Below are 27583 nucleotides of genomic sequence, written 5' to 3' on the forward strand. Positions count from 1 at the left end.
TATCTATTAGTGGGCCTTTTTCTCTAACTGGAAGCTCAGCATGGTTCTGTCCCTTTGATATTCACAGTTTATTTCATTTACTTGGTTTGCTTAGCCTTCTGGTGCTTGCTAGTAGCCATTGCACATGTCAGGGAGTGTTTACTTCTTACCTTGAGGGTGGAAATGTTGATAATATTTTTATATTACCAGAGGATGTATAGTTTGTAGATAATGAACTATTTTAAGTCAATATATAAAAAGAGTAATTTATATAACACACTACAATAATGTAGTATGTAACTTTTACACTTGATATGTAATTGTCAAAAAAATATCTGGGAAATAAATATTTTTAGAAGATACTGATAATTGAAAGTATGCAAAAAAAAAAAAGAATAAAACTGGCCACACATTTTCTGTAGAGAACATAATTGCAGGAGGACAGTGTAGGAGGAGCCAAGAGCACTAGAAGGTACTTCTGATATTGTCAGAAAAACCTGTAGGGAAAGAGGGCCTTTAATTAAAAGCAGACTAAATCAAGTGTACTTTGCTCTTAAATTTGATGAAGAGGAAAAGCAAGAATGGAAAAACGCATGATTAGAATGTGATGGAAAACTTATATTGAGGAGAATTTTCTCTTGAAAATTTTGAAAATATGAGCAGGAGACTTGAAGCAATTAGCTGTTCAGCTTACTGGATTTTTGGCAATTATACTGAAAAATTCACTGGTTGTGTAAGAAACACAAAAAGGCATCTATTTATGAAGGAATTAAAAATGTATGCAGAGAAATAGAAAAAAAAAAAAAAGAGACTAATAATTGGAGCATTAGATAAATACTTAAATAAAAGCATTGAGAGGGAAGAGACTACACTGCACAGGTTTGTCTCCAAAAGCGTCACCAAATTATTAAATGAAAGGAATTCCTCAATTTTAGTGACTACATGTGGAGATGCGTTTTACTTGGGAAGTTACTTCCCATTGAATGGAGTAGCTTGAAAACTAAATGAAGGACTGAAAGCCAATAGCAACAAGAAATAGATGTGGTGAATTTAAAGGAGTCAGTACTTGAAGAGCAAACTGCCTTTGGAAGATAATTTTGTATGTATATATAAGTAAATTCCTCAGTCAGTACCTAGGCTCCAGTGTGTTCAATGCATTTTTATTTAAGGGTAAAGCTCATTTGAAGGCGATGGTACTGGTTATTTTTAATAATATGTAGAAAAAATATTCTCTTCTTATTTTGTCCTAGTATTTCTTGAGTAATTCAATTATAATCATTTGAAAAGTCTAGCAACAGAGATATGTCTGGCATTTCTAAACTACCAAATTACTTACTAACAAAATGATATTTCTAAAAGGTATTTATCTATTTGACTGTCTAGGCCTGATGTTGAGGTAATTTAACCTTAATATGTCTATTATTTAGATGATTATGATTGGGATTAACTATGCCGTAAGCTTTCTGTATATCATGAATTCTGTCAGGAGTGCAGCTTGACAAATTGCTCATCCTAAAAGTGTGTTAAAAATTATAATTATGCTTTGACTTTCTCAGTTCTTCCTCATTATCTTCCATCTGTTTTGGATTTGAGATAACCGCAAAAATTGATTCTATGGAATAAAATGCATTAAAATACACTGGGAAAAAAAAAGGCATACATATTTAAATAAGTAGGATAAATTATTGATATTCTGTTGCATAGCAGTCTAGTAAGTATTTCTGTACGGACATGTTTTTAAAGTTCTCTTTCTTTGGCTATTCCAGGCTTCCACTGCCTTTTAAAGTGCTTTCTTCATCATTCCCTTCCAGATAATTGGACTCCTAAAATTTAATTAACTATTAATTTTTTATTCTTTCTCTGTCGAGGAATTGGATTTCCTCACTACCACTTTATGAACATTTCATGATCTTTATGATTAGCTCAGAGTTCATTATCTATTAAGGTGATGTTTTCAAAATACCCAGTTGCCAAATAAGATGCTCTGGAACCACTGGCAGCTTTCATGCTTTTGTCATTTTAAACAGATAATCCTGGTTTCTAAACCAGTAATATGAAGAACCAAAGCATAGTTCTGTTCTCTCATCCTTTCTTTCTTGTGTTTTTTTTCCTCTTCCTTTGGTGTAATATATGATTTATTTAGTTGATTGGCTACTTTCCGTGTCTCCAATAAAGGCTCTACCTGTACTGTATTTGTGTGCTGTGACAGGGAATGACCTGGCACCTCTGGAGCAGATATACTGTGACCACACTGCATTGCTGTTGGCTCACGGAGTGTTTCTTTGGCCCTGACGTATTCTTTGTTTATTTTCTATGTGTGTGTGGCTCAGTTCTAAGAGCCAAAAATATCACAGCCCACAGCCATGCTATTCTTGAAACTTGAAGCTGGAGGCTTGTTTAGTTTGCCACCAGGCATGGCGTGAAGGCATCTGAGGTCACATAGCATGCTGGACCAGTGCTGGAGTGCTCTGGGCAGAAGGGGCCAGTTTTGGAATGGTTTACATCCATATTCTCTACGTGGAGCAAACTTACCTCTTGGCCGTGCTTTCCCTTCTTTCCAGAGGAACAAGTTGGCTTCCTGCAGAGCAGAGCCTGAGAATTAGTTTTGGAATTAAACTGAGAGTGACCATAATCTGCAGGGTAGAAGTGTCCCAGATTCTTGGGCAGGATGATGCTGATGGAAGGACCATTAACTGGGATAAAGCTGATATGCTGTAATTGGAGAATCTAAGCTAAACTACACAAAAGTGAATATGTTTCATCAGTCAGAAAGTTGTTTTACGACACTGGTGATACAAAAATGTATTTTGCACAGATAGATGCACAGACTCTCATCTTTTTAAATTGGCATTCGGATGGGATGATCAAGTACGAGGTGCTTAAATGGGTATAACTGTTTTCCCATATTTGTTTTGTGGACTTTTTTGTTATATTCTAATTTGATGTAAGTGCAGCTAAGTCAGATCGTCTAAGAGAACCGAGAGGATTCTAACCCTTCATAGAGCAGGCTCTGCCAGTTCCTTGTTGGCTTTGTGCTGACTGACATTAACCAGCATTGATGGGAGAGCATCCCAGAGAAGAATTACTCAGTAATGAAAAATTAGTTTAAAAATGACAAGGGGTTTTGTGGTCCCATAGTTGAGGTGGAGTCATTAGCAGATTGAGTGTGTGACCGTGCTAGGAGAGGGATTGCTTCTCCAAACACTACTCTGTGAAATTTCTCCTGTCAATCTCTAAGAATGTTTAAAGTTAGGGGCCTCTCCCATCCATAGATTTGTTTTTGTTGCCTTAGTTCTCCCGCTGTTCTCCTCCTAGGCTGTCTATTTAACAAAAATCAAATTCTGGAAGCACTGATTAGAGCAAAGATGAGAATGAGCAATTTGAACAGGTAGAGAGAATAATCACAAAAGCCTATAAATAAGAATATGAAATGCAATGGCAAGCAAAAGGAAAAAAACACAGTGTAAAATTAAGATGCTTACAGTATTGCTTATTTGAAGCTCAGAAACTTGTTACAAAAAATTGTCGCTATTTATAGTACATCTGATGATAATTTAAATCCCACTAGTATTTTGGATGTTGCAAATAAACAGGCATGCAAAAACAAAAATACTAAGTCATGACAATGATTAAGAGAACAGATTATTCTGGATTTAGAACTAGATAATCCTGTTTTTTAACTTTACCTGAGCAAAATTTTTGTAGCGCTTGATATTTCTTGGACTGAAATGAAAGCTTAGATATGTTTTTCTGCTCTGGTGGTTTCTTATCCTTTGTCAAACCATTCCTCTGAATGTATCTGCCTTTTCCTTCCTGCAGTATAGGCTTATCTGAAAACGATTGTTTGAAACAAAGCATCCTCCTGTTAGCTGTAAAAATGCATGGCTGCTTGATTTCTTTTCTAATCAGTATTACTGGCTCCTTTTACTCATGTTCACATCATTGCCCTCTATGTTTTAAATGTGACCATGTGAATCAAGTAGTGTTACTAAAAGCAACTCTTTACAAGCTAGTACGTGATAATTAAACATGGCCAGTTTTACCGTGGTGGCACAAGCCAGTGCTGAGGGAGGTGCTCAGAAAGCTCCATTTTACCATATGGGGAAGGATGAGAAGGAATGGTCAAGTGAAGTTTTCTCAATGCCATGTAGTTCCACTTCCTAATTATGTAAGTGTAAGCAAAAGTGTGGCATATGAGTTCCTACCAGAAGCAGCATGACCTACTTCCCAGCAGGCCACATAGCTGCTTGCAGTGGCTGCATCCCTTCAGTGTTCACTTTGGAGAAAACAGAATTCCGTGTGCATTGGGTTGGTTGGTTACAAATCTGTCTCTTATGGAATACACAAGAACACATTACCAGATGATGACAACATGGAAAATTCTTAGTTTTAGATATTTCTTTATGAGTTTTCTGATATAGCCAAAGACAAGGCGCTTCCTTCTATCTGATTCTACTAAGTCAGTCTCCACCAATTCATTTCATTTTACTGTCCTTCTCTCTTTCCCCTGTTAGACTGTTTCCATTGCTTCTTATAACCAGAAAACATGTTGTGGGTTTTTTTTTTCTTTTTTTTCTGTCTCTGTAACACTTTTCCCTTGGTTTAACATAAATGCAACAAATGAAGAGTTGTAATGGTTGTAAATCCTTAGTCACTGATCATTCTAGAAAAAAACAAATGTCTAATTTTAGTCAGTGTGGTTAAAAACCATCATATTCATAAAATAAAAAACAGTCTTGTAGTAAAATTTCTTTTTTTGATTCTACATAAAATCTCTGAGTTGTGTGCATTATTATCGGTTACAAACCAAAATTTTAATGCTATATATTAATGTCTTTGCAGTGATGTTAAATTATATGTTCAGTTTGAAATTTTCAGAGATTTTCAAATTATTTAGAAATGAAGGAACAAAATAATTGTGTGCATGTATACGAGAAAATACAAGGAATTCAATCATTTTTTGCGCAGTAACTAATGCATTGTTTTACTTGAAGATTTGTACCTAGAACTGATCTATGAGGTAATATTCAGGAACCTAATAACAATTTTTATTATCCAGATTCACACAAAGACATTGAAGAAAGGGAGGAATTAGGCTCAACACTCATATTTTGTAAGACTCTTAAGAAGGAATGCCTGCCTGTCGACCGTTGCACGAGGAAGGCTCACAGTGGAATAATTTCACCCTTGTTACCCATAGATAGCTATAGAGGTCATTAATTTTTTATCTGTTTGTTACTATTGGTTTAGTCTTAATTTTATTTATGAGTTCATTATTATCTCTTCTGGAGGGTATGTGGCTTTAATACTGCTCCTGTTTAGGATTTGCTTTTAGGCATTTTTGACCAAGGAGGGCAGAGGCAGTGATGACAGGAAAAAATTGGGAACATTTCGTGGAAAAAGGCTGTGAAGATCATAACTGCATTTGCTCTGGATAATAGAAAAATTAAAATTTCTGAATTAGGATCTTTGGTTAAAATGTCATCTTGAGTTTATAATATATATTATTAATTGCTCTGCTTCTCATCAGCTCTTCACTTGACAGGGACCATTTCTTGACTTGTGATTTCATCTAATCACATTATTTAAGTATTTAAGGAAAGATGTAAAAAGAAGCTCATATATTTTAAGCAGTGTAGTTTGTGATTTATTAGGGATAATTGTTCCTTCAAGATGGTGATAAGCCAGTATCCCACTACGTGATAAAGAACATTGCTATATGAATTAGTGAGTCTTCATCTCACTACTGGCTGACATAGGAGTAATTCACTGCCTAGAGTAGGAAACCATTCAGAAGGGTCTAACATCTAGCAGGTGTACTTCCAGCTTTGCCACCTTTTTTTGCTGCTTTATGCTATGTGGATTGGGAAGGTGGCTGTGGCTGGCTGTGTAACTGTTCATTGCATCTGTATGGCTGTTTTGTTGAGGGCTACAAACCTAAGCACTATAGTTTGAAGTGAGACCAAACTTTCTGTGTATTTGCCTTGTTTGGAAATATTAATACAAACACATCTTGTTCATGCTGTTCTTTTTTTTTTTTTTTTTTTTTAAAAAAAAAGTAGATGATGCTGATGTTTTAACCAGTTTTGCTTGATAGTTTTCCCTAATAAATAGCTATCCTCTTAAGAATGCTCTTAGGTGGTATTGGTACGAAAATGTTTTTCTGCTTTTAGTTCAAACATCAATGCTCTTCATTGGGTCAGGAGCCATCTCTGGGCTGAGCAGGAGCATGGCAGGAAAATACAGTGATTAACAGCTCCAACCCATGGTTATTGACAACAGTGATACAACCTCTTGTGATGTTTGCTAATGATTGCAAACTCATTTAAACTCTTTTTTCCATATGTGTTACTATGAAAATCACAGTGTTTTAATACTTTTCATGGGCAGTACACACAAACTACTAATTCCAGTATAGATACTCAGAAGGAAAGTAGTAGAAATATATCTGACTTGGAAATCACCATCTCCATTTTCATTACAAAGAGTATTTGCATGAACCCCATGCTTCTGTTAGCATTCCTGTTGAAGTCTGCATGGAATACTCAGTGGGCTATCTTTGTTTCTAATTACTAAAAGCAAGCCAATTTCCTTTTTATTTCAGTATTGATTTTTGCTCGAATCATAACATTTTTATGATGTTTGGAGGGGAAACTTCTAGCTCACGTTTGGCTTTTTTTTTTTTTTTTTTTTTTTTTGTGTGTGTGTGTAAATAAATGTGTTTTTCTATTAGTGGTAAGGAATAAAAGTGAGTGCATTGTGGCAATTTAACAGGTTGCTGTCTGGTCTAAAGTGCTCATCAAGGCTTTCTCTGTAATCAGTGGAGAGAAAATGATCTCCAGAGCACTGCTCATAGGCTGCGGTTTCATATTCCCCTTGATACAACCAAAACAGCAGCACTGCCCTGATGGCTTCTCCAGCTATTGTGCTTTTCCCTAGCTGATAATTACATCAACACACGTGTGACGGTGGGATGGCTTTGAAACTCAGCCAAGCTAAAGCTAATCTGACCAATCAACCAACCAACCAACAAACAAAAAAGCTACTGTTACTTTTACGTCAGATAAGAATGAAAGTAAAATAAGGTAGACAACTCTAAAAGCTAAATCATCAAAGCACTCTAATGTATGTTTTTTAGGCATGTTTTGCTTTGAGACACTCAATATGATATGAGCTGGCTGAACATTTCATCTGTAAAGTACCAGTCAGGGTGTTGCATACCATGTTATGTATTATCTAATTGCCTCTCCAGTATGTCCGTGGCAAAGTGCTGGAGGAACTGTACCTCTGCATATATGCAAGTATTTGTACATATTTAATGGCACTTAAGGATTAGCATTCCTGTTGACTGGTGGTATTTGAGCATTACCTGTAGTGAACAACTTTCTGGTTGGAAAACTGGGAGTAGAGCTCTCCTTTAGATAAGTTCTTCCTTAAGAAGGTGATGGTTGTAGTTTCGAAAAGGAGATTTTTGTAGATAAGGGTTGAAGGGTTGAATAGTTCAGTACCTTAATTACTTGCTTTCTGTGGTCACATTGGTATGTTATGCAGTATTAAGAGGATAGTAAAATTGCGTGAGTGAGAATTAAAATTATTGAAACAAGGAATTACCTGAGTTAAAATTACTGTGATTTTGAAAGAAATGACCCAGGGGATAAAGTTGTAGGAAACTGCACGGTGCCAATGGGATCTAAAAGCATGCACAAATTTGATTTCTCCTTCCCTTTGTTTTAGCAGCAGGAGCCAAAGCATCAGGCAGATCTAAATTTTCCTGAATTTCTCTATTTTGTGGCTCACTATCAAGCTTATGCATCCTTTGTTATTAAAAACAAACAAACAAAAAAGGCGCAAATAAAAAAAATCAGGTTCTGTGTTCATACAAGTACTGTATTTCTAGAACAGTAAGGAGAAATTAAACAATTTTTAAAAAGCATGTCCTACTTGAGCAGTAGTGTCTTCAAAATGAATGTTGTAGACACTGATGTCAGAATAAATAAATAAACTGTGGTTTCTCTACAGTTCAGTTTCTGTGTGTCCCCCATTTGGAAGCTTAGACTGCACAAAATGGAGATAATATAAACACTGCACCAGCAGCAGCCCTGTCCATGGCTGTGTGGCTCAAGCAACATGGGAGTGCATGCATGCAGGTCTCCATGGAGTGGATGTACAGAGGAGAAATATTAAGCTCAGTTGTTCTTATAGCGTTTAATCCACAATCAAAGCTTTAGTAACTGTAAGCATATCAAAAAGTAATTGGAGGGGGGAGGCAGAAGTGTGCTGCTGTGTCTCCAGTGTAAACAGTTCAACTTCTGTATGTGTTTACATTGTCTTCAGCTCTCAGACCAGCTCTCACGTTTCTGGCAAGGAGGCAGTATATATTTCAAATGCATTAGTTTGAAACGTAAATGCCTACAGTGCTTAGTTTGTGTGGGGGAAGTTGGTTTGTAGCACAGTGCTACATTTAGGTGGAGCTGAGAACTTGAGATACTTGAGAAACTGAAGCTGAGAACTTGAAAACTTCAGCTCACTTCCATAAGGAGAACTGGTTGGATTCCTGAAATTTGGGTTTTAAATTCTTACACAATGCAGCTGTATTTGTTAAAAGAAGCTATAGACATCCCTTCCATTTCAGTGTGACCAAGTGACCTATTCTTTGCAAATTAAAAAATAAGTCTTAAAAGGTGAGTGTGAGACTTCTTTAAAACTACCATCCTATTCTGAGTTTTCTGAATCAAAAGCAAAACACATCAGCAGAGATAGGAACACAATGTAAAACTCAGAATAGACTTTGGGCTGATTTCCTTTCATTTTATGCATTATTCCTTAAGGTCTGACTCTGAATCTAGGACATTTTTACATACCTGTAGGTAACATTTAGAATTAATGGCGGCTTTTCATTTGAGTTGAATGGGATCTGCTATATTTTATCAGATCTCAGTTGTGAGATAAGCACTGTGTGTGTGTGTGTGTGTGTGCATGGAAATCTTCAGACCCCAATTTTTCCCAGGGCAAGTTGCTCATCTGATGGAGATCTGCATCACAGCTTCCTGTAGTGCAGGGCAGATGCATCCACCAGAGAGAGAGCTAATTGATCAGATGACAATTATGATGTTTGCTCTAAAGTTAGCACCTTGTCTAAAATTATCTACACCTGGCACACTGTGTTGTCTTACATAAGGCAGTTATTTTCTGTGTGTATTTTACTTCATTCTTTGACAGCAATTCTTGCATTTTTTCAGTATCTTCCTTTTGATGAGTTCAGATGGTTGAAAGTATGATTCTTCATGAGTCCAGAAAAATCAGATTTTCTTTTTGTTCTTTTTTCCTTTTTTAAACCCGTGTCAGCTCTCTTCCTCCTTCCTTCTTTTGCCAGACCTTTCAGACCAGCACAGCACTGTGATGCCAGTCGCAGGTCTCAGTACATACTACCACTGCTGCCTCCAAGAGGGCTTTTTAAGGACTGAGTTGGCTCTGTGCATTGCTCTGTGTCCATGTATATTAAGCTCTGTTTGGCTTCATGTTGTGTCTTATACAGCACCAAGCAAAAGAGCTGTGAGTTGTGCGACAGCTGTAGGCGAAAAGTTCACCATCTGATCCCTGCAAGTGCCAGCTCCTTCTGTATCTATTTTGCTCCCATGGTGATCCAGCTTTAGAACTGCTGCCTCCACACCCCTTGGATCAAAACGGACTTTTTTTCTTAAGTTTTAAGCTGTGTTACAAAGCACATGTATTAGATGCAGTTTTTGAATGGAAAGACATGCTGAGGACTGGCTAGTTGGAGAGAAAGTGGTGTTTTATTGATGCTAGCTTTGAAAGAAAGATTTCTCTTTTGTTTATGTGAAGTTCCAATTAAGTTTAAAATTAGCTTTACTAATTAAATACTTGCACATACCTGCTTGCTATCCAATGATTATCCTCCACTGTTCTCCCCTAAAACTTTTCTTTGCTGTCAGACAGGTGGGCAAATGTGTTAGATATATATGCACTTGCATTTAACCAGTTAATTTTGGTAGAGGCTTGTTTCTGGAGGTCAGCATGTTTACATTTGCATTCAGTGGTGTTATGGTGTAGAGGTTTCTTCAAGGATGGTAACAAACAACAACCAGGCAGGGGGCTCTTATTATTAATAAAACTGCAATTTTTGCTGCTCACAACAGAGGGGTTGTAAGTAAGTGATCTTTAAAGTCCCTTCCAACATAAGCCATTCTATATATTACGATATGATACTTCTGTGATAATTTCAAGGATGCTTCTTCCATCAGTTTGTAAGTGGAGAAAATGCTGACCTATAATTTGTGTATACTGAACTATAAATTGAGCAGTAGCTTTAAGATTTGTCAGTTGCAGTGTTTGGTGAGATGTGGAATGTAATATGAAGATTATCAGGCCAAACCTCCTCTTTCCATCCAACAGGCTCTCCTTCTATATCGCGGGGATTATTAGCACAGTTAAGTTGTATTTTGCAATGGTTGTTTTAGCCCTCAGGCTGATTAGGGATGGTTAGCTTGTTTATGGGATTTTACTTCCTCTCCATGCTGTATTCTCAAACATCTGAAAACATCTTTGATTTGCTTCTCATGGTTGGCTACATAACAGCAATGTAGACACTGTAGTATACTTCCCAGTCTGTTAATATAGAAAACTGGGCAGAGGGTAATAAACCAGTATTGCTTCGACTCCCCACCTCCAAGGTAGGGCTAATCAGCTTTTGTTGGAAACAGCAACTGGGGATTACTTCATCTCTCTTCTTTGTTTCTTAACTTCTTGGTGCCAGATGCTTCAGTGCATGCAGTGCCAGGAAAAGACATGCATTCACTGGATTAATAGTGCCACTTTGCACGGAGAGATTTCAGTATTTTTTCCCTGATCCAGTAGTGAGTCTGTGGGGGGTGGTTAGAACTCCCAACATTGTGCTTTCTGTCTTTGGGCAAGAGTTTAACTTTGTTTTTGTACTCAGTGTTTCATACATTATGACTGTTTTTCACATTTCATTATTAAGGAACCATCTTCTGATTAAAATCCTGTGCTTTAAAAAGCTTCTTAGTTTAGCTGCTGGCTTTTGGCTGAAACAGAAGAGAGAGAGTTTCACCCAGATCCTGCTAATGTTGTTTTAAAGTCTTTGTGAATACCTATTCCATGTATACTATGCAGGTCTTAATCAAAAAAAGAAATTGAGATGGGGAGCACTTTTCTAACAGCAGTTCTACCCTTCCAAGTAAAAACATTCTCAGTCTTTGTGCTCTCCCACGAAAGGTGATAGCACTGTATTTAAAAACATTGAAAGCACAGCCCTTTTGGATCTGCAGGCTGCACAGCCTGAGCATTGACTAAGTATTCTACAAAAAGCCACTGGGGATTTATCACTTCCCACTTACAGCTGGAGCAATTGGGCAGAATGTTTGTTTGGTGGTAGCACTTTCACTCCAGTTGAGAAAACAGATTGGATTTGAGACATGGGAGATTCTGAGCCTTGTGCCCTTGTTCACTTCTGCCGCAGCCGGAATAGGCAGATTAAGCCTCTTAGCTCATTACAGTTGGTTTAAGGCTTTTTGTTTTCTATTACATGCCTATCTGTACAGAAATGTGAATGACAAATATCACAAAACACATTGCTTACGTTCCAGAATTTTATTGGAACATGTTTCTGCAATTGTGAAAGATGCTATGCAAAATGCTTGGTTTCTTCAGCAGGATGCGCTGAAGAAAAGGGTGGCACTCGGTTAAAACTTGATTTTTGGGGGCAATCATAGTATCAATGCTATGTTTTTGAGAACTATTACAGAGTTGTAGAAATTGCAGAGGGTAGGAATTGCTGTTACTCAAATAGGGAAGTTATTAGTAAAACGTTAAAATGGAAATTTGCTTAAAATCCAATAAAGTTAGCAAATATTGACAAAGGTAATTTGCACTTCAAAGATCAGGTTGTGTGCATTTGCATAAATACGTGTGCATATGCACACACACACACATAGTGCATAGAACGTGAGTATAAACAATCGAGTTTTTTCTCCTTATTTCAGGCAGCATTAAAGCTTCAGCTCCATATCACTCAGCATACTAGCGGTGTTTGCTTGCAGTTTTTGAAAGTGAAGTGATAGGTTTGAGTCTCTGCCTGTTGAAGCTCTCCTTGGAACGTGGGGAACTTGGAAGACTCATTTGTGGTGTTTAATATTGCTTGAACAGGTTCTTATGTTGCATTTTGATTTCAGCAAAAGCAGGGAGCATCTGCCCAGCACGACACAGAAGAATGTCTGTCTCCTAGGTCATCGCTTGGCCTCGATCCTTGCTGGTAGCAAGCACAAGATTCATATATATTAGCATGGACTACAGACTTGGACTGAGTTTTGCTCTTTCTCTGTTAATTTATTGTTACTTAGTAACTTTTTGTGCACTGTTAGCATATACAAACCAACCAGACTTGGACCACAGTGTGGTAGGCATTGTGAAAGCTGCAGTAAATGGTAGCATCTGTTTTTAAGGAGTTTTACCCTAAAATGAAGTCTCAGTGTCCTGCAATCCACTGTATTTACATAAATGACTCTGATACCATGTGACAATTTACAGATGTCCTGTGTTGCTCTAATTATTGTATGAATTACTGCAATCAAATAGAAATCTGCAGATTTACAGTATGATTATATGCATTTAGTTTCCTTTAAAGGAAAAACAAAGATTAGATTAGGATAAGCCAGTTCTCAGGAGAAGCTTAGAAGAGAATGCAGGCCTGGCAATGATCTTTATGCATCCAAAACAGCAACAAGGTGGAAAGTAAAACATCCTCAAAGAGAAGAGGTGTTCAGAGAGCTGACTTCACTCTTGTTGTGAGTTATAACTTCTAAAGCATTGATAGTTCCTGACAGCCATGTTACTAAAAATCTGAATGATATAACTCTTTTTTTTTTTTTTTTAACATAATTTAAATCAGAAGTATTCTCCTTTCATTTGCTTCTTGTGTTAAGTAATTATACTCTTTGTAAAGATGGTTGTGATGGTAGTCACAGAGGAATTGTGGTTGCTGGAGTTTGTTATCAAGAATGAAACAGAGTATACTAAGCTGATAGCTTTGTCTTTGGATTTCAGTAAGACTTTGATACTGTTTCTCATGGTATCCTTCTGGACAGAATGTCCAGCATACAGCTGGAGAAACCACAGTGTGGTGGGTGAGCAATTAGCTGATGGGATACAAGCAGGACTCCCAAGGCTCTGTATTATGGACACTCGTATGGCCTCATCTTGAGTGCACTGTGCAATTTTGGGCACCATAGTACAAAAAGGATGTAAAACTGTTGGAGAGTGTCCAAAGGGAGGCTGTGAAGATGGTGAAGGATCCAGAGGGGAAGATGTGTGAAGGGTGGCTGAGGTGCCTGGGTTTGTTGGGTATACAAAGGAGCAGGCTGGGAGGCATCACGGAGGCTGCAGCTCCTCACAGGGAGTGGAGGGGCAGCGCTGAGCTCTGCTCTATGGGGACAGCGGCAGGGCCTGAGGGAACAGCATGGAGCTGCCAGGGGAGGGCAGCTGGGGGTGAGGGAAAGGCTGTGCCCCAGAGCGGTGGACAGCGGAAATGGGCTGCCCAGGGCAGCAGGCACGGCCCCAGTGCCGGAGCTCAGGGAGTGTTTTTGGACAATGCTCTCAGACATAGGGTTTGATTTTTGGGTGGTCCTGTGGGCAGTCAGGAGTTGGGCTCTTATCTTTATGGTTCCCTTCCAACTTGGGATATTTTGTGATTCTATGAAATTACGGAAGTTTTTGCTAGGAGATAGGTAAAGACAGGACCTGGAGAACACAAAACTGGGGTAGAAATTGTGCAAACCTTGTAACTGTAAGAGAACTAAAGCTAGAAAAATATTTCTAGGTATTTCCAATGGATTCCAAGTCAAGATCCAGTCAGTTCATTGATGTGCTGATTGCATGCAGTTGCAGTTCACTTCTCAGTGCTCAGTGGTTGATAAATACGTTCCTGGAATTCTGCTGAAAAAAAAGATAATGAAGTGTAATGATCTTAAAACAGGAGGGTTGCCTTTTTAGAGGGAAGATCATTTTACATTGTTTGTTCCAAGTAAATACTTTGTGTTGGACTAGAAACAGCAAATTATACTGGGTTAAGGCCAACATTTCACAACTGGATCTCATATATATACACAGTTTAGGCTGTGTATGTTTTGCTCACATCAGTGACATTCATCGTGGTGTGGTCATTGTAGTTATCTCAAGAAAAGGAGAAAAAATGCCTACTACTATATCTCTAGCTGTTGGGTTTTCATACATGTTGCATGAATTTCATGTTCTTTATAAATGTGTTCCACACAGGAGGAGATTCACTGGAACATTTCCAGGTTCATTCTAAAGTGTGCATCCTGTAGGAGATATTAGAGAGATGCAAGAAGTATCTCTAGGGGTTTGGATGGAGGGGGAAGTTTAGCAAAGACAAGGCCAAGCAGTGTGCATGTTATTTTTGGGTCTGATAATTGTCTCTGTAGATTACTGTTCCATTTCTCCTCTAAGGCTCTACATCGTAAAGATCATTTGGAATGAAGGAGAAAATTATATAAGTAACGATGACTTATAAACAACCTAAAACTTAGAGTATATGTAATTTTGCATCTTTTAAAAGAGTATGCATTTGTTGATGCATTTTATAATTTAACACTCACGTTAACACTCACTTCTGTGCTCTCTGTGCAGGTATATGTCTCGAGTCCATGGTATGCATCCAAAAGAAACCACTCGTCAGCTGAGTTTAGCAGTCAAGGATGGTCTTATTGTTGAAACCTTGACGGTGGGGTGTAAAGGGTCAAAGGCTGGTATTGAACAAGAAGGATATTGGTTGCCAGGAGATGAGATTGTGAGTATAAAATCTTTGAGAAAATAAATCACCATTTCTGGTATCTTCACATTAAATTTGATTTAATTTCTATTTGAAGGTATTTACACATGCTATGTTGATGATTGTGACCAGGGAAGTAATGTGCTCTTAAACCCTTTCTATTTTAATCCTTTCTGTTCCATAGGAGCTCTTTGTTCTCAAATGTGAATTTTCTGCTGTGAAACACTGTCGAAATCTTGCTCAGTCATGCCTAACATACATAGCGTTACCTTTTCTACAGTTGCACAGGAAGGTAGTAGATACAATGGTATTGGTGTTACTTGAAATTCTCAGGTGTCCAGGAATACCAATGGTGATAGCTATTAAAATATATTAATACAAAAATTTTGGCTTAGTGTTGCCTAAATCTGAATCTCAGAAAGGAAAAACTAGTCCATTTCAAAAGTGCTCAACTTCCAAAAATTCCAAAGAACCACAGGAAGTTATATATTTTGTTATGTATAAACAGGCACTAAAAGCTAAGTTTTACAGATAATCTGGAAACATTGGGGCATTCATTTAAGAAAAATTTTCTTAGTAAATTAATTACAGACATCCAGGCATTGTTCCACTGGATATGTAAAATAAATATTTAAATCCAATTAAATAGGTTGAAAGCTATGTAAAGGAAAGAAAAACATGTTTTCTCTGTCCCTAAAGCTAAATTCTTATGTACTCACAGTGCTAACTGAGAATAGTCCAATAGACCAGGAACAGAAGTTGTGCTATTATGTTGCCTTGTTCAGAAGCCTTTTCTCTGCATTTACAAGACAATGGTTTTCTGACAAAAACAGTTTAGCAAAGCTTTAAAATACTTGAACTAGAAATGGTTGTTTTGGAACATAAATTTCATTAAATACTGGTAAAATGGGCAACATTTTCCAGACAGAGATAATGATTTAAACTTTGAAGAAAACCAGAAAAATTCTACAGAAAAATTAATACTAAAAGGTACTGAAATACTCATTGCAGCTGCATAATTGCAGCTGTCAGAGGAATAATATGCTATTTTTTCTTCAAAATTAAACTAAATATAAACTATCAGTAATAGAAAGAATTGTATTTTGAGCTATCCTATTCTTACTAATTTGAAGTGTTGCAATATGTGTATGTTACATCACTGTTAAACTTTTCATTCTAATCTGTTTAGAAATCCTCATGGGAGTTTCTAAAGGGTATTTAGTTCTGTTTCCACAGTTCCCTGTGGGATCCAACATTCAGAAACTTCTGCTTAGCTATTTTAAATTTTTCTTTCGTCATTTTTACGTGTTTAGAAGTGATGTTAATTGTGTAGACACTACGTAACATATTCTGATATTTGTAGTTATCACAAGTGTTCAATGTGTTTGTTTCCTCTATTGCTGAGAAGAAAAAAGAAAAGAATTGAATTGCCTCACAATAGCCATTTTGTAAAGGGTCATTCAAAAAAAAAAAAAAAAAAAAAAACAACAAAAAAACAACCAACCAACCAAAACCCTGCTTCTTCTTAACAACATTTATCTAAACAAAATAGTATGATAATCAGTATGTGAATTCCCAGTGAACCATTAGAGTTAAATTATTTTATCTCAGAATGGAAAGAGTTCTCTTTGACTTGGCTAAGGCTATTACGTAGGTCACAGTGTGAATAGCCTTTTGGTTGGAAGTACTGATTGCTAAGCACTGCTGCATTATGCTGTGCCCATATGTCTGACAGCCATTTCAGTTGTTCAGAACACCAATGCACGCTTCACTTAATGGCTTTTTGCATTAGTAGGAATCAGGTTCCAATCAGGGCCATGTTTCAGCAGTACCCGGCTTCCAGCATCTCTGGATCCTAATACTGAAAATGCTGCAGACAGCTGAAGCAAAATACATTGACTTGATAGAAAGGAATTCTTTGGGGGGGGTTTATTCAAAATTTTTAAAGAGTAACAACATTATCACTTGATATCAGATCCAGTATTTTCCATTCTCCAACAATTGGTGCAAAACTGTAAAGTTTGGTGTGTTCCCTACATTGGACTCAATGTGACACTGGATAGTGTTACTTGTACTTTGTCTGCACTTGATCGAGATGCGGTCTGTAGTTTTGTGTAATCCAGATCTGGTACTAATGACTGTTGAACCATGAGTTCAAGTTACATTTCAGTGAGGACAAACTCACAGGATTCTTTTGAGAGATGCACCCTTAGGAGGTAGAACTCTGAAATGGGGCTGTTAATGTTGTAATAGTGATTTCAGACTCAGCAAACTATGGCACTTACAGACAGATCCTTGACCCTATTGGCAAGCATCGTTTCACTGCTAGAGGTACTGCTAGAGCTTTGAAAGCTCATAAAGTGAAAGACTTGAGAACTGATCTACCACATCTGTGCAAAAAAATGCCATTGGATTTCAGCTTGTTTTCTGGCAGCACGCTGAAAGTCAATAAGGAGCACCTGCTACAAGGAGTTAGCAAAGGGAGACATTCTTCTCATCCCTCCTTTGATTTTTTAAAAATCTGAATATTTACTTGAAGTTTCTTTGCATTTCTGAACTTTTGGACCTGAATCCTATCAATTAAAATCTGTATTCAAATAGATAAATTAATTATTTGGTCTGCAGATACTGCTGAGCTCCTGTATCTGTTATTCAAGTAGGTGCCTGACTGCAGGCTGACACAAGGCCTGAAAATACTGGTTTTAATGGTGACTGTAGATTGATTGCTAAATGGTAACAATAATTAAAAATATATGGATTATGAAAATGCAGGTTTGTTTGGAAAAGATTAATTAGGTAGTTTGTGGTGTTTACTTTCTTGTTTCCAAACCCTTGTGCTATCCCTAGTTTAACATAACAGCAGATAAATGCAGTAAGGACATGATGTCTGATTTGGTTTCTCCCAGCCCTCAGAGGAAGTTGTTAAAAAATTTATGCTGCTTTGCTATCGATGTTCCGTCAGAATGGTGGTTTTAAAAAAAAAAAAAAATATATATATATATATGCACATATATATATATATTTATTTATTTTATTAATTTTTTTTTAAATGAGGCAAAGTATTATGTCCTCAGATGTCATACAAAAGAACTAGGTGGTGTGCAAAGATAAAAGTTTGCGAGCATCAAGAGGAGGCCTTTCCAAGAGAGATTGTCATCTGAAAATGAATGTTCTGAAAAACTGGAAAAAAAAAAAGAATGATCAGATTAAAACAGCATAAATTTGTCCTCTTTTTCTCTGATGTGTATGGGGGAGAGATTTATATATGTGTTACTAAAATTAATTTAATGTATGAAGCCAGTTGCCCAATATACTGTATTCCACTAGATATTGATGAGTTGGTAGCTACGTAAGAACTTTGCTGCAAGTGTTTTACTTTCAAGACTTGTGCAGGTACTCATTTTATTTGCTCATTTACCATCTATACAGATGTTTTGCAAATGTTCAAAATGTGTTCTCATCTTCCAGGCTTTCTCATCTTACAGATGATTAATGCATTTGACACAAAATAAATGAGAGAAGAAATCATTTTCCATTGTAACCCAGCATTTTAGTCAGTAATTTTGCATTTTCACTGTCTGTCATTGACATTATTATGCAATTCAACAAAATCTCTGCAGCTTCTTGCCCTGCAAGGGAAATGTCAGTCCTGAAATCTGGTAATGGACATTTACTTTTCTTTTCTAAAATCTTTATTTCTATTTCTCACAGAACTTTTGGAATTTGGAAGTGTTATTTATTCTCAATAAAAAAAACAAATGATCTCTTTGCTCTTCAGGTTTAGAAAAAAATGCAAATAAGTGTTGCTAACAGTGTTGTAGATGCAATAACTGCAAGGAAAGTGCGGTCTTGATGAATGTCTTTACAGATTAATTTCTGGTTTAAAGTTTTGCCATTAATTTTGTGTACTTCCATCATGGTAAAATAGTGATCTCAGTGAATAGTCTAATCTCAGTGAAAGAAATTAATTAAAGCACTACCTTTATGAGGTCTTAGATGTATTTCTTACAGTTAGTGTGCCTTACTCACTCTCATATTTTTGATGTTTTTTTACAGACAATGTGTGTGGAGGTATTTTGAGCATTGATTGTGCTAATTCTTCTCATGGTTAAAGTCATAAAATTGCAGTGGCCCAGCAAGAGGCGTTATTATGCATGTATAGTTTCAATTTACGTGTGTTCATAAGGCCAGATTATGTTATGTTCTTCTAAAATGGAGATATGTTAATGGCACAGATTTATTGTTTTCATTTGAAGGCAGTATACTTCATAGCATTGCTATGGATTAAAGCTCGTAGTGACCAGATCCTCTAATGACACATGAAGGGTGAGGCTTCACACATCATTAGGGTACTTTGAGCTATTTTTTCACTGCCAAAATAGATACAAGTTGGTCATGCTTTTGAGAGGTCACTTCTTTATAGAAGTCTTTTTTCCCCAAAGCAATCATGTAATTCATTGCTTGTATATAGAGCCTGAAACTCTTCTGGCTGGTTAAATATGACTTTGGGCTGTAGTTGTAATCACTTATGTGTGCACTTGTTGTTCTCCATATCTCTAATCGCTGTTTCTCCAATTCTTATATTGTAAACACTTTTTGGTTAGGTCATTTGGAGGGGTAGTTTTCTTGCTTTCTTCTTTTAAGAAAACCTTAGAAGAGTGTGATTTTTCCCTACGCACCGTGTATTTAAAACTTGCTAACTCATCCTGGCAATTTTCTGATATTTAGTATTTGAAAAGTACTGCTACTTGCTCATAGTAACTCCAGATACTTTCAAGTCCCAAGCCTGCCTAAATTAACCACCTATTCACTGTGCTTTACCATCATTTTAGCCTTTTTGTGGCCCACTGCCAGCACTGTGAATTTATTAACCCTGCTAACCTCAGGTAAACACCCAGTGATTACTGTGATTTGATGTGCTGCAGCTTTATTTTTATGAGGCTGAGTCTATACAAAAGATGTATTTTTGTTGCTATGTTTCTGTTAATCTAATTTGCTTTAAATCGAACTGGGTTTCTTTCTTCCTATGCTTAATTGCATTGGTAACTATATTTTTTTCCATGCCAGGGCATTGCTGATATCCAGAAGCAGTGTTTTGATCTGCCAGTGCCTTCTTGAGTCTCTCCATAAGTACTGAGATAATCATGGCACCGTAAGAATGGTCACTGTGAGGGTTTGAATCTTCTCTGGATATAAAATACACTTTAAATTTAAAAAGAAAACGTAACAACCACATAGCTACCAGTTATTGCTAGCAAGCTGGGGGCTACTGATTTACTAAGTTGAGAAACGGTTTTAATGTGCATCCCATTCATTTCAATTAGAATCATAGAATCATAGAACTGCCTGGATTGAAAAGGATCACAATGATCATCCAGTTTCAACCCCCCTGCTGTGTGCAGGATCACCAACCACCAGACCAGGCTGCCCAGAGCCACATCCACCTTGGCCTTGAATGCCTCCAGTGATGGGGCATCCACAAATCCACAACCTCCTTGGGCAACCTGTTCCAGTGTGTCACCAGTAGAATAATATAAAATAGCAATAGTGACTGCCAGCGTCTTCATCATGAATGCTCTTCCTACTGGAGAGCACAAAAAGGAAGAACATGTCGTACCAAATGAATGTTTTCTTCAGAGTTTAAAAAAAAATATCATCTATCTGTATTGCCTTGAATCTGAAGTTCTATGTGAATTCACCAATCCAGAGCCAAATACAGCCCAAACAATGATAATTGCTTCCATCGTGTTGTAACAAATCAGACATTTTCCAGTCTTGAACTTTCCAGAAAGATTTTTCATTATTATGAAATTGTCAGTATTCTTTACATTTGATGTTCACTAATGCAGAGTTAATGAACGTTCTTTTGGGAGAGAGAATTTCATACTAGCTTCCATCTCTAATTTCACACCTCAGATTAGGTATGAGGAGGCTTTGAGGCTCAGGATGCCTATCAGTTCTCTCCCACGAAGGCACTCTAGGGAAATGCATATCTGGAATTGACTCTTTCTTTGCTATCTTATCTTTCCATCCTCTGAATTCCCATCTTTCAGAGGTTATTTTGCCAAAAGAACACCACTGTACCAGTCACTGCACACTAAAAGAAATAAATTTTTCTAGTAAATAATTATAAATTGCACTAGTGTAAACATCTGCTTATTATTGAGCCAAAAATATGTGTCCACTAGTGTAATACCTTGCTGTGGATTTATGAAAAACAAATCTTATCAAGTCATCAAATTAAAGCATAGATTGTTTTTTCCTTGAGTAGCAAATTAGAACTTGGAACTCCCACCTCATGGTTGAGAAGTGTTTTACTGTTGCTGTGTTGAACCCAAGACCCTCTTTGTCTTCACATTAAGGCTGTTAACATGTAGCTCATGAGGATGGCCTCACTGTCTCAGCAGTGGCCTTCCTTTCTCAACGTGTGTTAAGAATCATTAGCAATTCTGTACATTCCTTTTCTAAGTTTTCCTCTTCCTATATGTTCAGGAATATTTCTTCCCTCTATTCCAGCCCTCCTTTAGTTTTCATCCCCTAAAAAGGAAGTACCTGTACCTTCTGAAAATCGGTATAAAAGCTCACATTGTTTGGAAGATCTTCACACTACCAATGATGACACTAGAAGAATCCACCTTATTGCATACCTAAGAGATGATGCTTCTTTTAAACTGGTGAAACAACCTCATCAGGATCTTCATTTGCCTGTCTCAGCTTTGCAGATGTGACTTAAAGATTTGGTCAATCCAGTGCTCTTTTCTTCTTGAAGGTTCTTACTCACTGTTCTGTGGTTGTGATACTGACATTGTTCACAGTTTTCACATGCTTCTGCTCTCTTAAGAGATCTGTAGGAGAATGATAATTTACTTTCAGGTTTCAAGTAGATTAGTCAACCTGGTCTGTATAAAGTTTCCAACATGGGACTCAAATTATGTTAATGTATTAGATGACTTAGACCAGCCCATCTCGAGTTTGTTCTGAAAATATGCATTTTGTGTTTTTCCACATCCTTTGTGCCAGCCATGACCTGGTAGCATTGTTTTTATTCAGTTTGTGAGTTCAAAATGCTGTGCATCTCTGACAGTTACTTTGATTCTCTTACTGTGCTGTCATGCTGGTCTCTGAATGAAATTTTATTGAAGCTAATGAACTTACTCACATTTCATTCACAATAAAAGCAGACTTCATTCCTTTTCTATCACTGGCAGCTGAAACAATACCAGCCACACCTATGGCACAAGAAGGGAAAAGAAATTTAAACAAGAGTGATTTAAGAGAGATTTAAGCAAGGAGTGTAGGAATTTATGCTGTTGGTTCAGATAAAAGATTAGAATATTGTTTGAGAGAATTGTGTGTGCAGAAACATCAACATAGAGAAACACTACAAAATCCCATGCAGAAGTTATGGCCAGAGGAGCAATGTAAACATTAACTAAGAAGGAGAGAGGAGGGAGAGACCTTTTATGCACAGTCATTCTTGGAAAGACACTTGGAACTACAAGAAGAGAGGTGGGTTTTGTTGTTGTTGTTTTTCTGATCTGGATTCATTCTGTGTCTCAAGGAACAAAACTTTCTCATACATGATATGAAAATGAAAGGCACTGCACCTAATAAATACTTCACTCTGTCACTGACGTATCTCCCTAATGAGAATAGCTTACAAACCTCCTCTTGGCTCAATCTGAGTAAAAAAATATGATATCAATAGTGGAAGTGAATGCAGTTTCTGAGGAGATAGGTTGCAAGTTTCTGTTAACCTTGAACTCACTTGGAACATGAAGGAGGATAAAAATTATTTTCATTTGAAATGACATTCTTTTTCTAATAACATGAAGGAGAATGCTTACATTGTCTCACCTGAAATAATGTATACTACTGCTATCCAAATGTGATCTTCTTGAGAGGGAAACTGAGATTTATTCGCTGCTTCAGGAACACAGCTCATAGGCTGAGAAGATGAACACACAGAGATTTTAGCAGTCATTTTGGCTGCTGGCACACTACTACCCTTGCTGAAAAAACTGCACTTCTTCCTTAGCTCTGGGAGTTGGAGACTGACTGCACTTTGGAGCCCATCGCCTCAAATGGGCCAGCGCATAAATATAAGGTAGATGAGGGAGTGAAAATCTACCTGTCCTGGTAAACATCCAGAGATGACTTTGGTGGTTTCTGCTAGGTACAGAAGACTTCTAAGACAAACTGGCAATAACTTAATTAGACAAATGGGCTTGCAGATGAAGCTCAATGAAAGAAAGTCTACTGAGAGGCTGTAGAATTCACTGCAGAGGCGGAGTCTACTTGCATGTGTGCCTCAGAACTGGAAGCAGTTATCAGTGAAGAAGACGGAACTGAATTATCACAAGCCTCTAAATACATCTGTGTTCAATACACATTATAGAGAAGGAGGTTTTGATCTGTCTCCTGACTGATGATTTTCTTTCTAGGATAAAAGTGATTTCTAAAATGAGAAAAATTAGAAGTAATGGAACAAATGTGTTGTTGACTGGTACTATGAAAATCTATATAAAATGAACCAAGACATATAAATAAAGTACTTGGACTTAAGGAAGATGCCTAGATAGTTGTGAGGATATATGAGCTCATTATTGCTTTGGATTTCTTTTAGCGATGAAGTATGAGTAATGAATGCCCTCAAAGTATCCTACAAAGTCAGGTTGTGGGCATCCATTTTTAAGATGAAGTTCAGGTCATCAAAGGAAAGGATCTATAAAAAGGCAGGTCATTTGCAATGGACAGATTATCATGTCTCTTAAAATCACAGATCAATGTAGCTACCTGCTGCAGCAGTTTCTTAGAAAAGGAAGGAGAAGATTAAGTGAAACGGTTTTCATAAAGGAATTCTACTTGCTGAAGTTTTTTTGGCTTTGAAGAAGAGACGGATGCTTATTTACTTGCAGAACACTTTTGATGAGCAAAAAAACCCACAAGCAAAACATGAATCAATGTATCTAGTAAGTACATATATACAAGAAAACTACTGGGGCGAAAATGAGCTTATTCTGATGCTGAATTTACTCTATTTTGGTGCTATTATTTACTCAATATTACTGTAATATTAAATGTAAGACTTGGGATGACCTAAGAAACTTTATCGTTGTAAAGCAGTCATCCTGATCGAGTATGGATCCAGTAGGGAAATACTTTATTAAATGGCTCCCTCGCTGTTTACCTGCTGCAAAGATGGTCAGTCCTCTGAGTCATCAAACAATTTACTGTGCCTTCAGTGCTGAGCCTAACCCATCGTGATGAAGAAAAATAAAAGCAGATTCAGTGGGCTACTGAATGGAAGTTTACAGGAAGATTCTTGATCACTAAGAAAGAGATGGAACCAGAGATGCTTGGTGTGAAGAGAAGGCTGATCAAAAGGCCCACATAGGGCTGCCCTCCCAGCAGGCTAGGGCCTGTGGCAAAAAAACATGCCATAGAGGAAAAAAAACCTGGAAATTGTGCTCTGTGGCACATTGTGTTTGCTAGACCCAGGAAGTATGTGGTGCACATTAATATCTCACTGAAAATCAATACATCTACCAAGAGTTGTAGTAAGATTTCTTACTATTTACTTACTGGTGCTGTACCAGTGAGATACAGCCTGCCTAAAAAAGAGACAGCTGTGCACATACTGGGTGCATACCTGGTAGTCTGAAAAAAAAAAGGAGCCAGGATCTGCTCTGTCCAACTCCATGAATAAACAGCCACATCTCATAAAACTTTTGTTACAAGTAGTCACTTGGAAGTTCAGCAGTAGTGCAAAAGCTAGATAGATCAGAGTTGAACAAAGTTCAGCATTTCTACAGTACTTAAAGGCTCTTGTCTGAGCCTGTTGCAGACAGCCTTTACTATAGATTCTGATACTTATGCTTTGAGAAAATATTGATGAACAAATCAATATTAAGTGTGCAGTAGCTGTTTAGAGCAAATATGTAAGTAAGAATTATTTCCTTTAGGCTTTGTCTTGGAGAACAGGAGCATTGTAGGAGATGCACCCCTCTTCCCCCGTGGTTTGTTGCTTTTGTGAATGATGAAGACTGAAAAACGCGCTGCAAAGTTTTAACAATTATCTACAACAAAGCTCATGTCTAAGCAAGAAGCTTTGATGGAAACAGATGCTACCTGAAAAAGGCGGAAAGAAACTGACTGATTAAAAATGGAAAATTTGTTTAAAAATATATAGCTATCACTATGAGCTTTTTATCGTTTAAAGAGAAAGCCAGTAAACAGACCTTGAAGAGCAGAATCCTGAATTTTAACAGCTTCTCTCTTACCTAAAGGAATCAAGCAATTCATTGGGCCAAGCTGAAAATACTCTGGTGTAAAACTGATGGAGGTGGAGAGGAGGGAAAGAAGTGTTCCTTATGGCTATTCCTGAATCTTAAAATATTAAAGTATATTAAATATTAAATATTAAATTTAAAGTAGTCTTTATTTTGTAAATGACTTTTTTTCTGCTGCAGTGGACCTACTTGCCATTCTAGACAGTGAGATTATTGTGACAGACTAAAAGTGCTGTTATGATGCAGTGTGGGTGAAATAGCACAGTGTATCTGCTAATGCTCTTCCTTTAGACTGAATGTGAAAGCTGTTGTGAGTTCTCTATTCACGAGAAGGCAACTGGAGCTATAGAGGCTCTTTAAAGCACAAACACTGCATAGAGCTGACCGTGGATTTGTGCACAGGTGGGTCTGAATGAAAATCCAGTGATCTGAAAGGAGCTGTGTGTGTGTGTGGTGTGAATGGGAGTTCTAGAGAAGCAGCACAGCAGTGCATAGGTAAGCAGCAAAGAAACTCTGGAGAAGCCCTTGAAACAGAACGCCTGGGAAAACAAAAAGTCCAAAGAGTACAATGGGACAAAATGCCATAAAGGAAAAGGCTGGGAAGCATGAACTCCATGGAAAGTGCTCTCCTTCATTTGCGTCATACTGAATTTAGGACAACAGAACTGTATGTATGTTATTTGTAAATAAACACGATTGCGCCAAAGAAATGACTGACTTAAAATTGTTTTTCTATCTATGTGACCCTTTTTATTTTTTTTTAGCCTGCTGGTTGGGTCCAAAGGATAGCCATGATTTGGATGGCTTGGGAAATCTAGTTCAACTGTGTGAAACCAGCAAATCCCCATAGAGGGGAGTTTTGTGAATAGAGTTTTGCCTTTTTCCCCCTTCCCTTTTCCTCTCTTCCACCTGATAGTACAGTGACTTTTTACCGAGTATCTGGGCTACCATTAAGGGACTTGGAGAAAACAGATTAACAGGTAAGAAATGAGTTATGTTAATGGAATGTACATTTTAAAAAGGCAAAATGGTCCTTTTAGACAAACTCTAAGTAAAGCGGTTATGATGTTTTCACGTGCAATGACTGCATATCAATTATAGGAAAATAAAAAGTTACTGTTTGTTTTTATCTCTTTTTTGGTGCAGTAATTATGGTATTGGTAAGGTATGGAAGTGGCCTAATTGTTGTAGTTGTGACCTCTAAATTATTGTTAATGTTACTGTCAGTATGTGCTTCACATCTCCTCCTTAATGGTATGCAAATTGTACAGCAGATTGTCACATTCTCCAACATACAGATTCCCTATTTCAATTACAGCGAAGTAAATCTCCATTACTAATGAGTAAGCATTTCTTTTCCATGTACATTTGCATTATAATGGACATTTTCTTTATGCACTAAAATTACTCTTTCCTTGACAACAACTTTATATTTCATTTTACAGTAAAGGCTACGACATGGTGATTCATTCTTTTCTGTTGGGTTTATCTCTTTTTGAAGTGTCAAGTGTTCTAGGTAGCCTGACATTTTCTGTCCTATGTTATTTTTCTGTTCTTCCAGAATAAATATGTATATGTTCTTTAAGACAACCTACTTAATACAAATCATGAAAAAGTAAACCTATGTGTCAGTCATAAGTTAAGCCATATTTCAGAATTGTTGCTTTGTTTTGTTCATGTTGCTGAGAAATTTTGACTGCTATCTATGTCAGTGCAAAGTGACCTTTGTGATATAATGTTTGACCGATTTGAATATAAAGAACAAGTGACCACAAGTGACCCATATTGCTGCAAGGTTCCGCTCTGCTTAACAGAGCATAGCTTTTTGGCTATTAAATAAAATCCCCCAAACAGACATTTGCTGCCCTGCTAATGCGTATATCTACAAATGCAACGGGCAGCTGAGTAAAACAAAGGGGAAAACTGTTGTTCCATCTGAGCTATGTGGCTCTGCTGCCAGCCCCACTCCCTCCTAAGAGCTGTGGGCAGTCCCTGGGTACCACTGGACTTGGGCAGCTGGCTCCAGCCAACGCAGGATTCCCTTGGTGACCCAGGGGCTTCCCCTGCCCTCCCTCAGGGAGCGAGAATATTGGCAGGCTGAGTCCCTGTGCTGGAGATCCTGCCTTCATTCTGGATCGCCCCAGGAACACGTCCCCTTTTGTTATACCATGAGGACTGTGAGTTTTATTGATAAAGTGGGAATTTCATCTTTGATCACATGCAGTTTGATTTCATTGGGGTCTGTGCAGTAAATCACTTTACAGGAGCCAACACAGTTTTCTGTATCATTGATTAATAATCATTAATATTCTTGAACATTTCTAAGTTTCCCTGGTGGTGGGTGTATATATGGGGAAGAAGATGGGTGTTGGGTTCTTTTAATCATATAAGTACCTGGGATGTTGTAAAGAGACAGAATGTGGTTAAAACATTAGGTATCATTCCAGAAATGCAGGAAGAAATGTATGCAGCCAGATGTTAGAAGTAA

General features: G+C 37.4%; 1 protein-coding gene across 6 annotated transcripts in view; it reads left to right on the forward strand.

The window, feature by feature from the left end:
• Nucleotides 1–27583, forward strand: part of ZMYND11 (zinc finger MYND-type containing 11) — a 102693-nt gene that overhangs the window by 43735 nt on the left and 31375 nt on the right. For 5 of the 6 annotated variants that reach the window (XM_048950379.1, XM_048950382.1, XM_048950383.1 and 2 more), the window contains exon 3: nucleotides 14662–14821. In XM_048950379.1, the coding sequence (XP_048806336.1) occupies nucleotides 14662–14821 (160 nt within the window). The other variant, XM_048950384.1, reaches the window with a different exon arrangement.

The sequence above is a fragment of the Lagopus muta genome, chromosome 7 (genome assembly GCF_023343835.1).
Source record: "Lagopus muta isolate bLagMut1 chromosome 7, bLagMut1 primary, whole genome shotgun sequence".
In the NCBI taxonomy this organism is placed as follows: Eukaryota; Metazoa; Chordata; class Aves; order Galliformes; family Phasianidae; genus Lagopus; species Lagopus muta.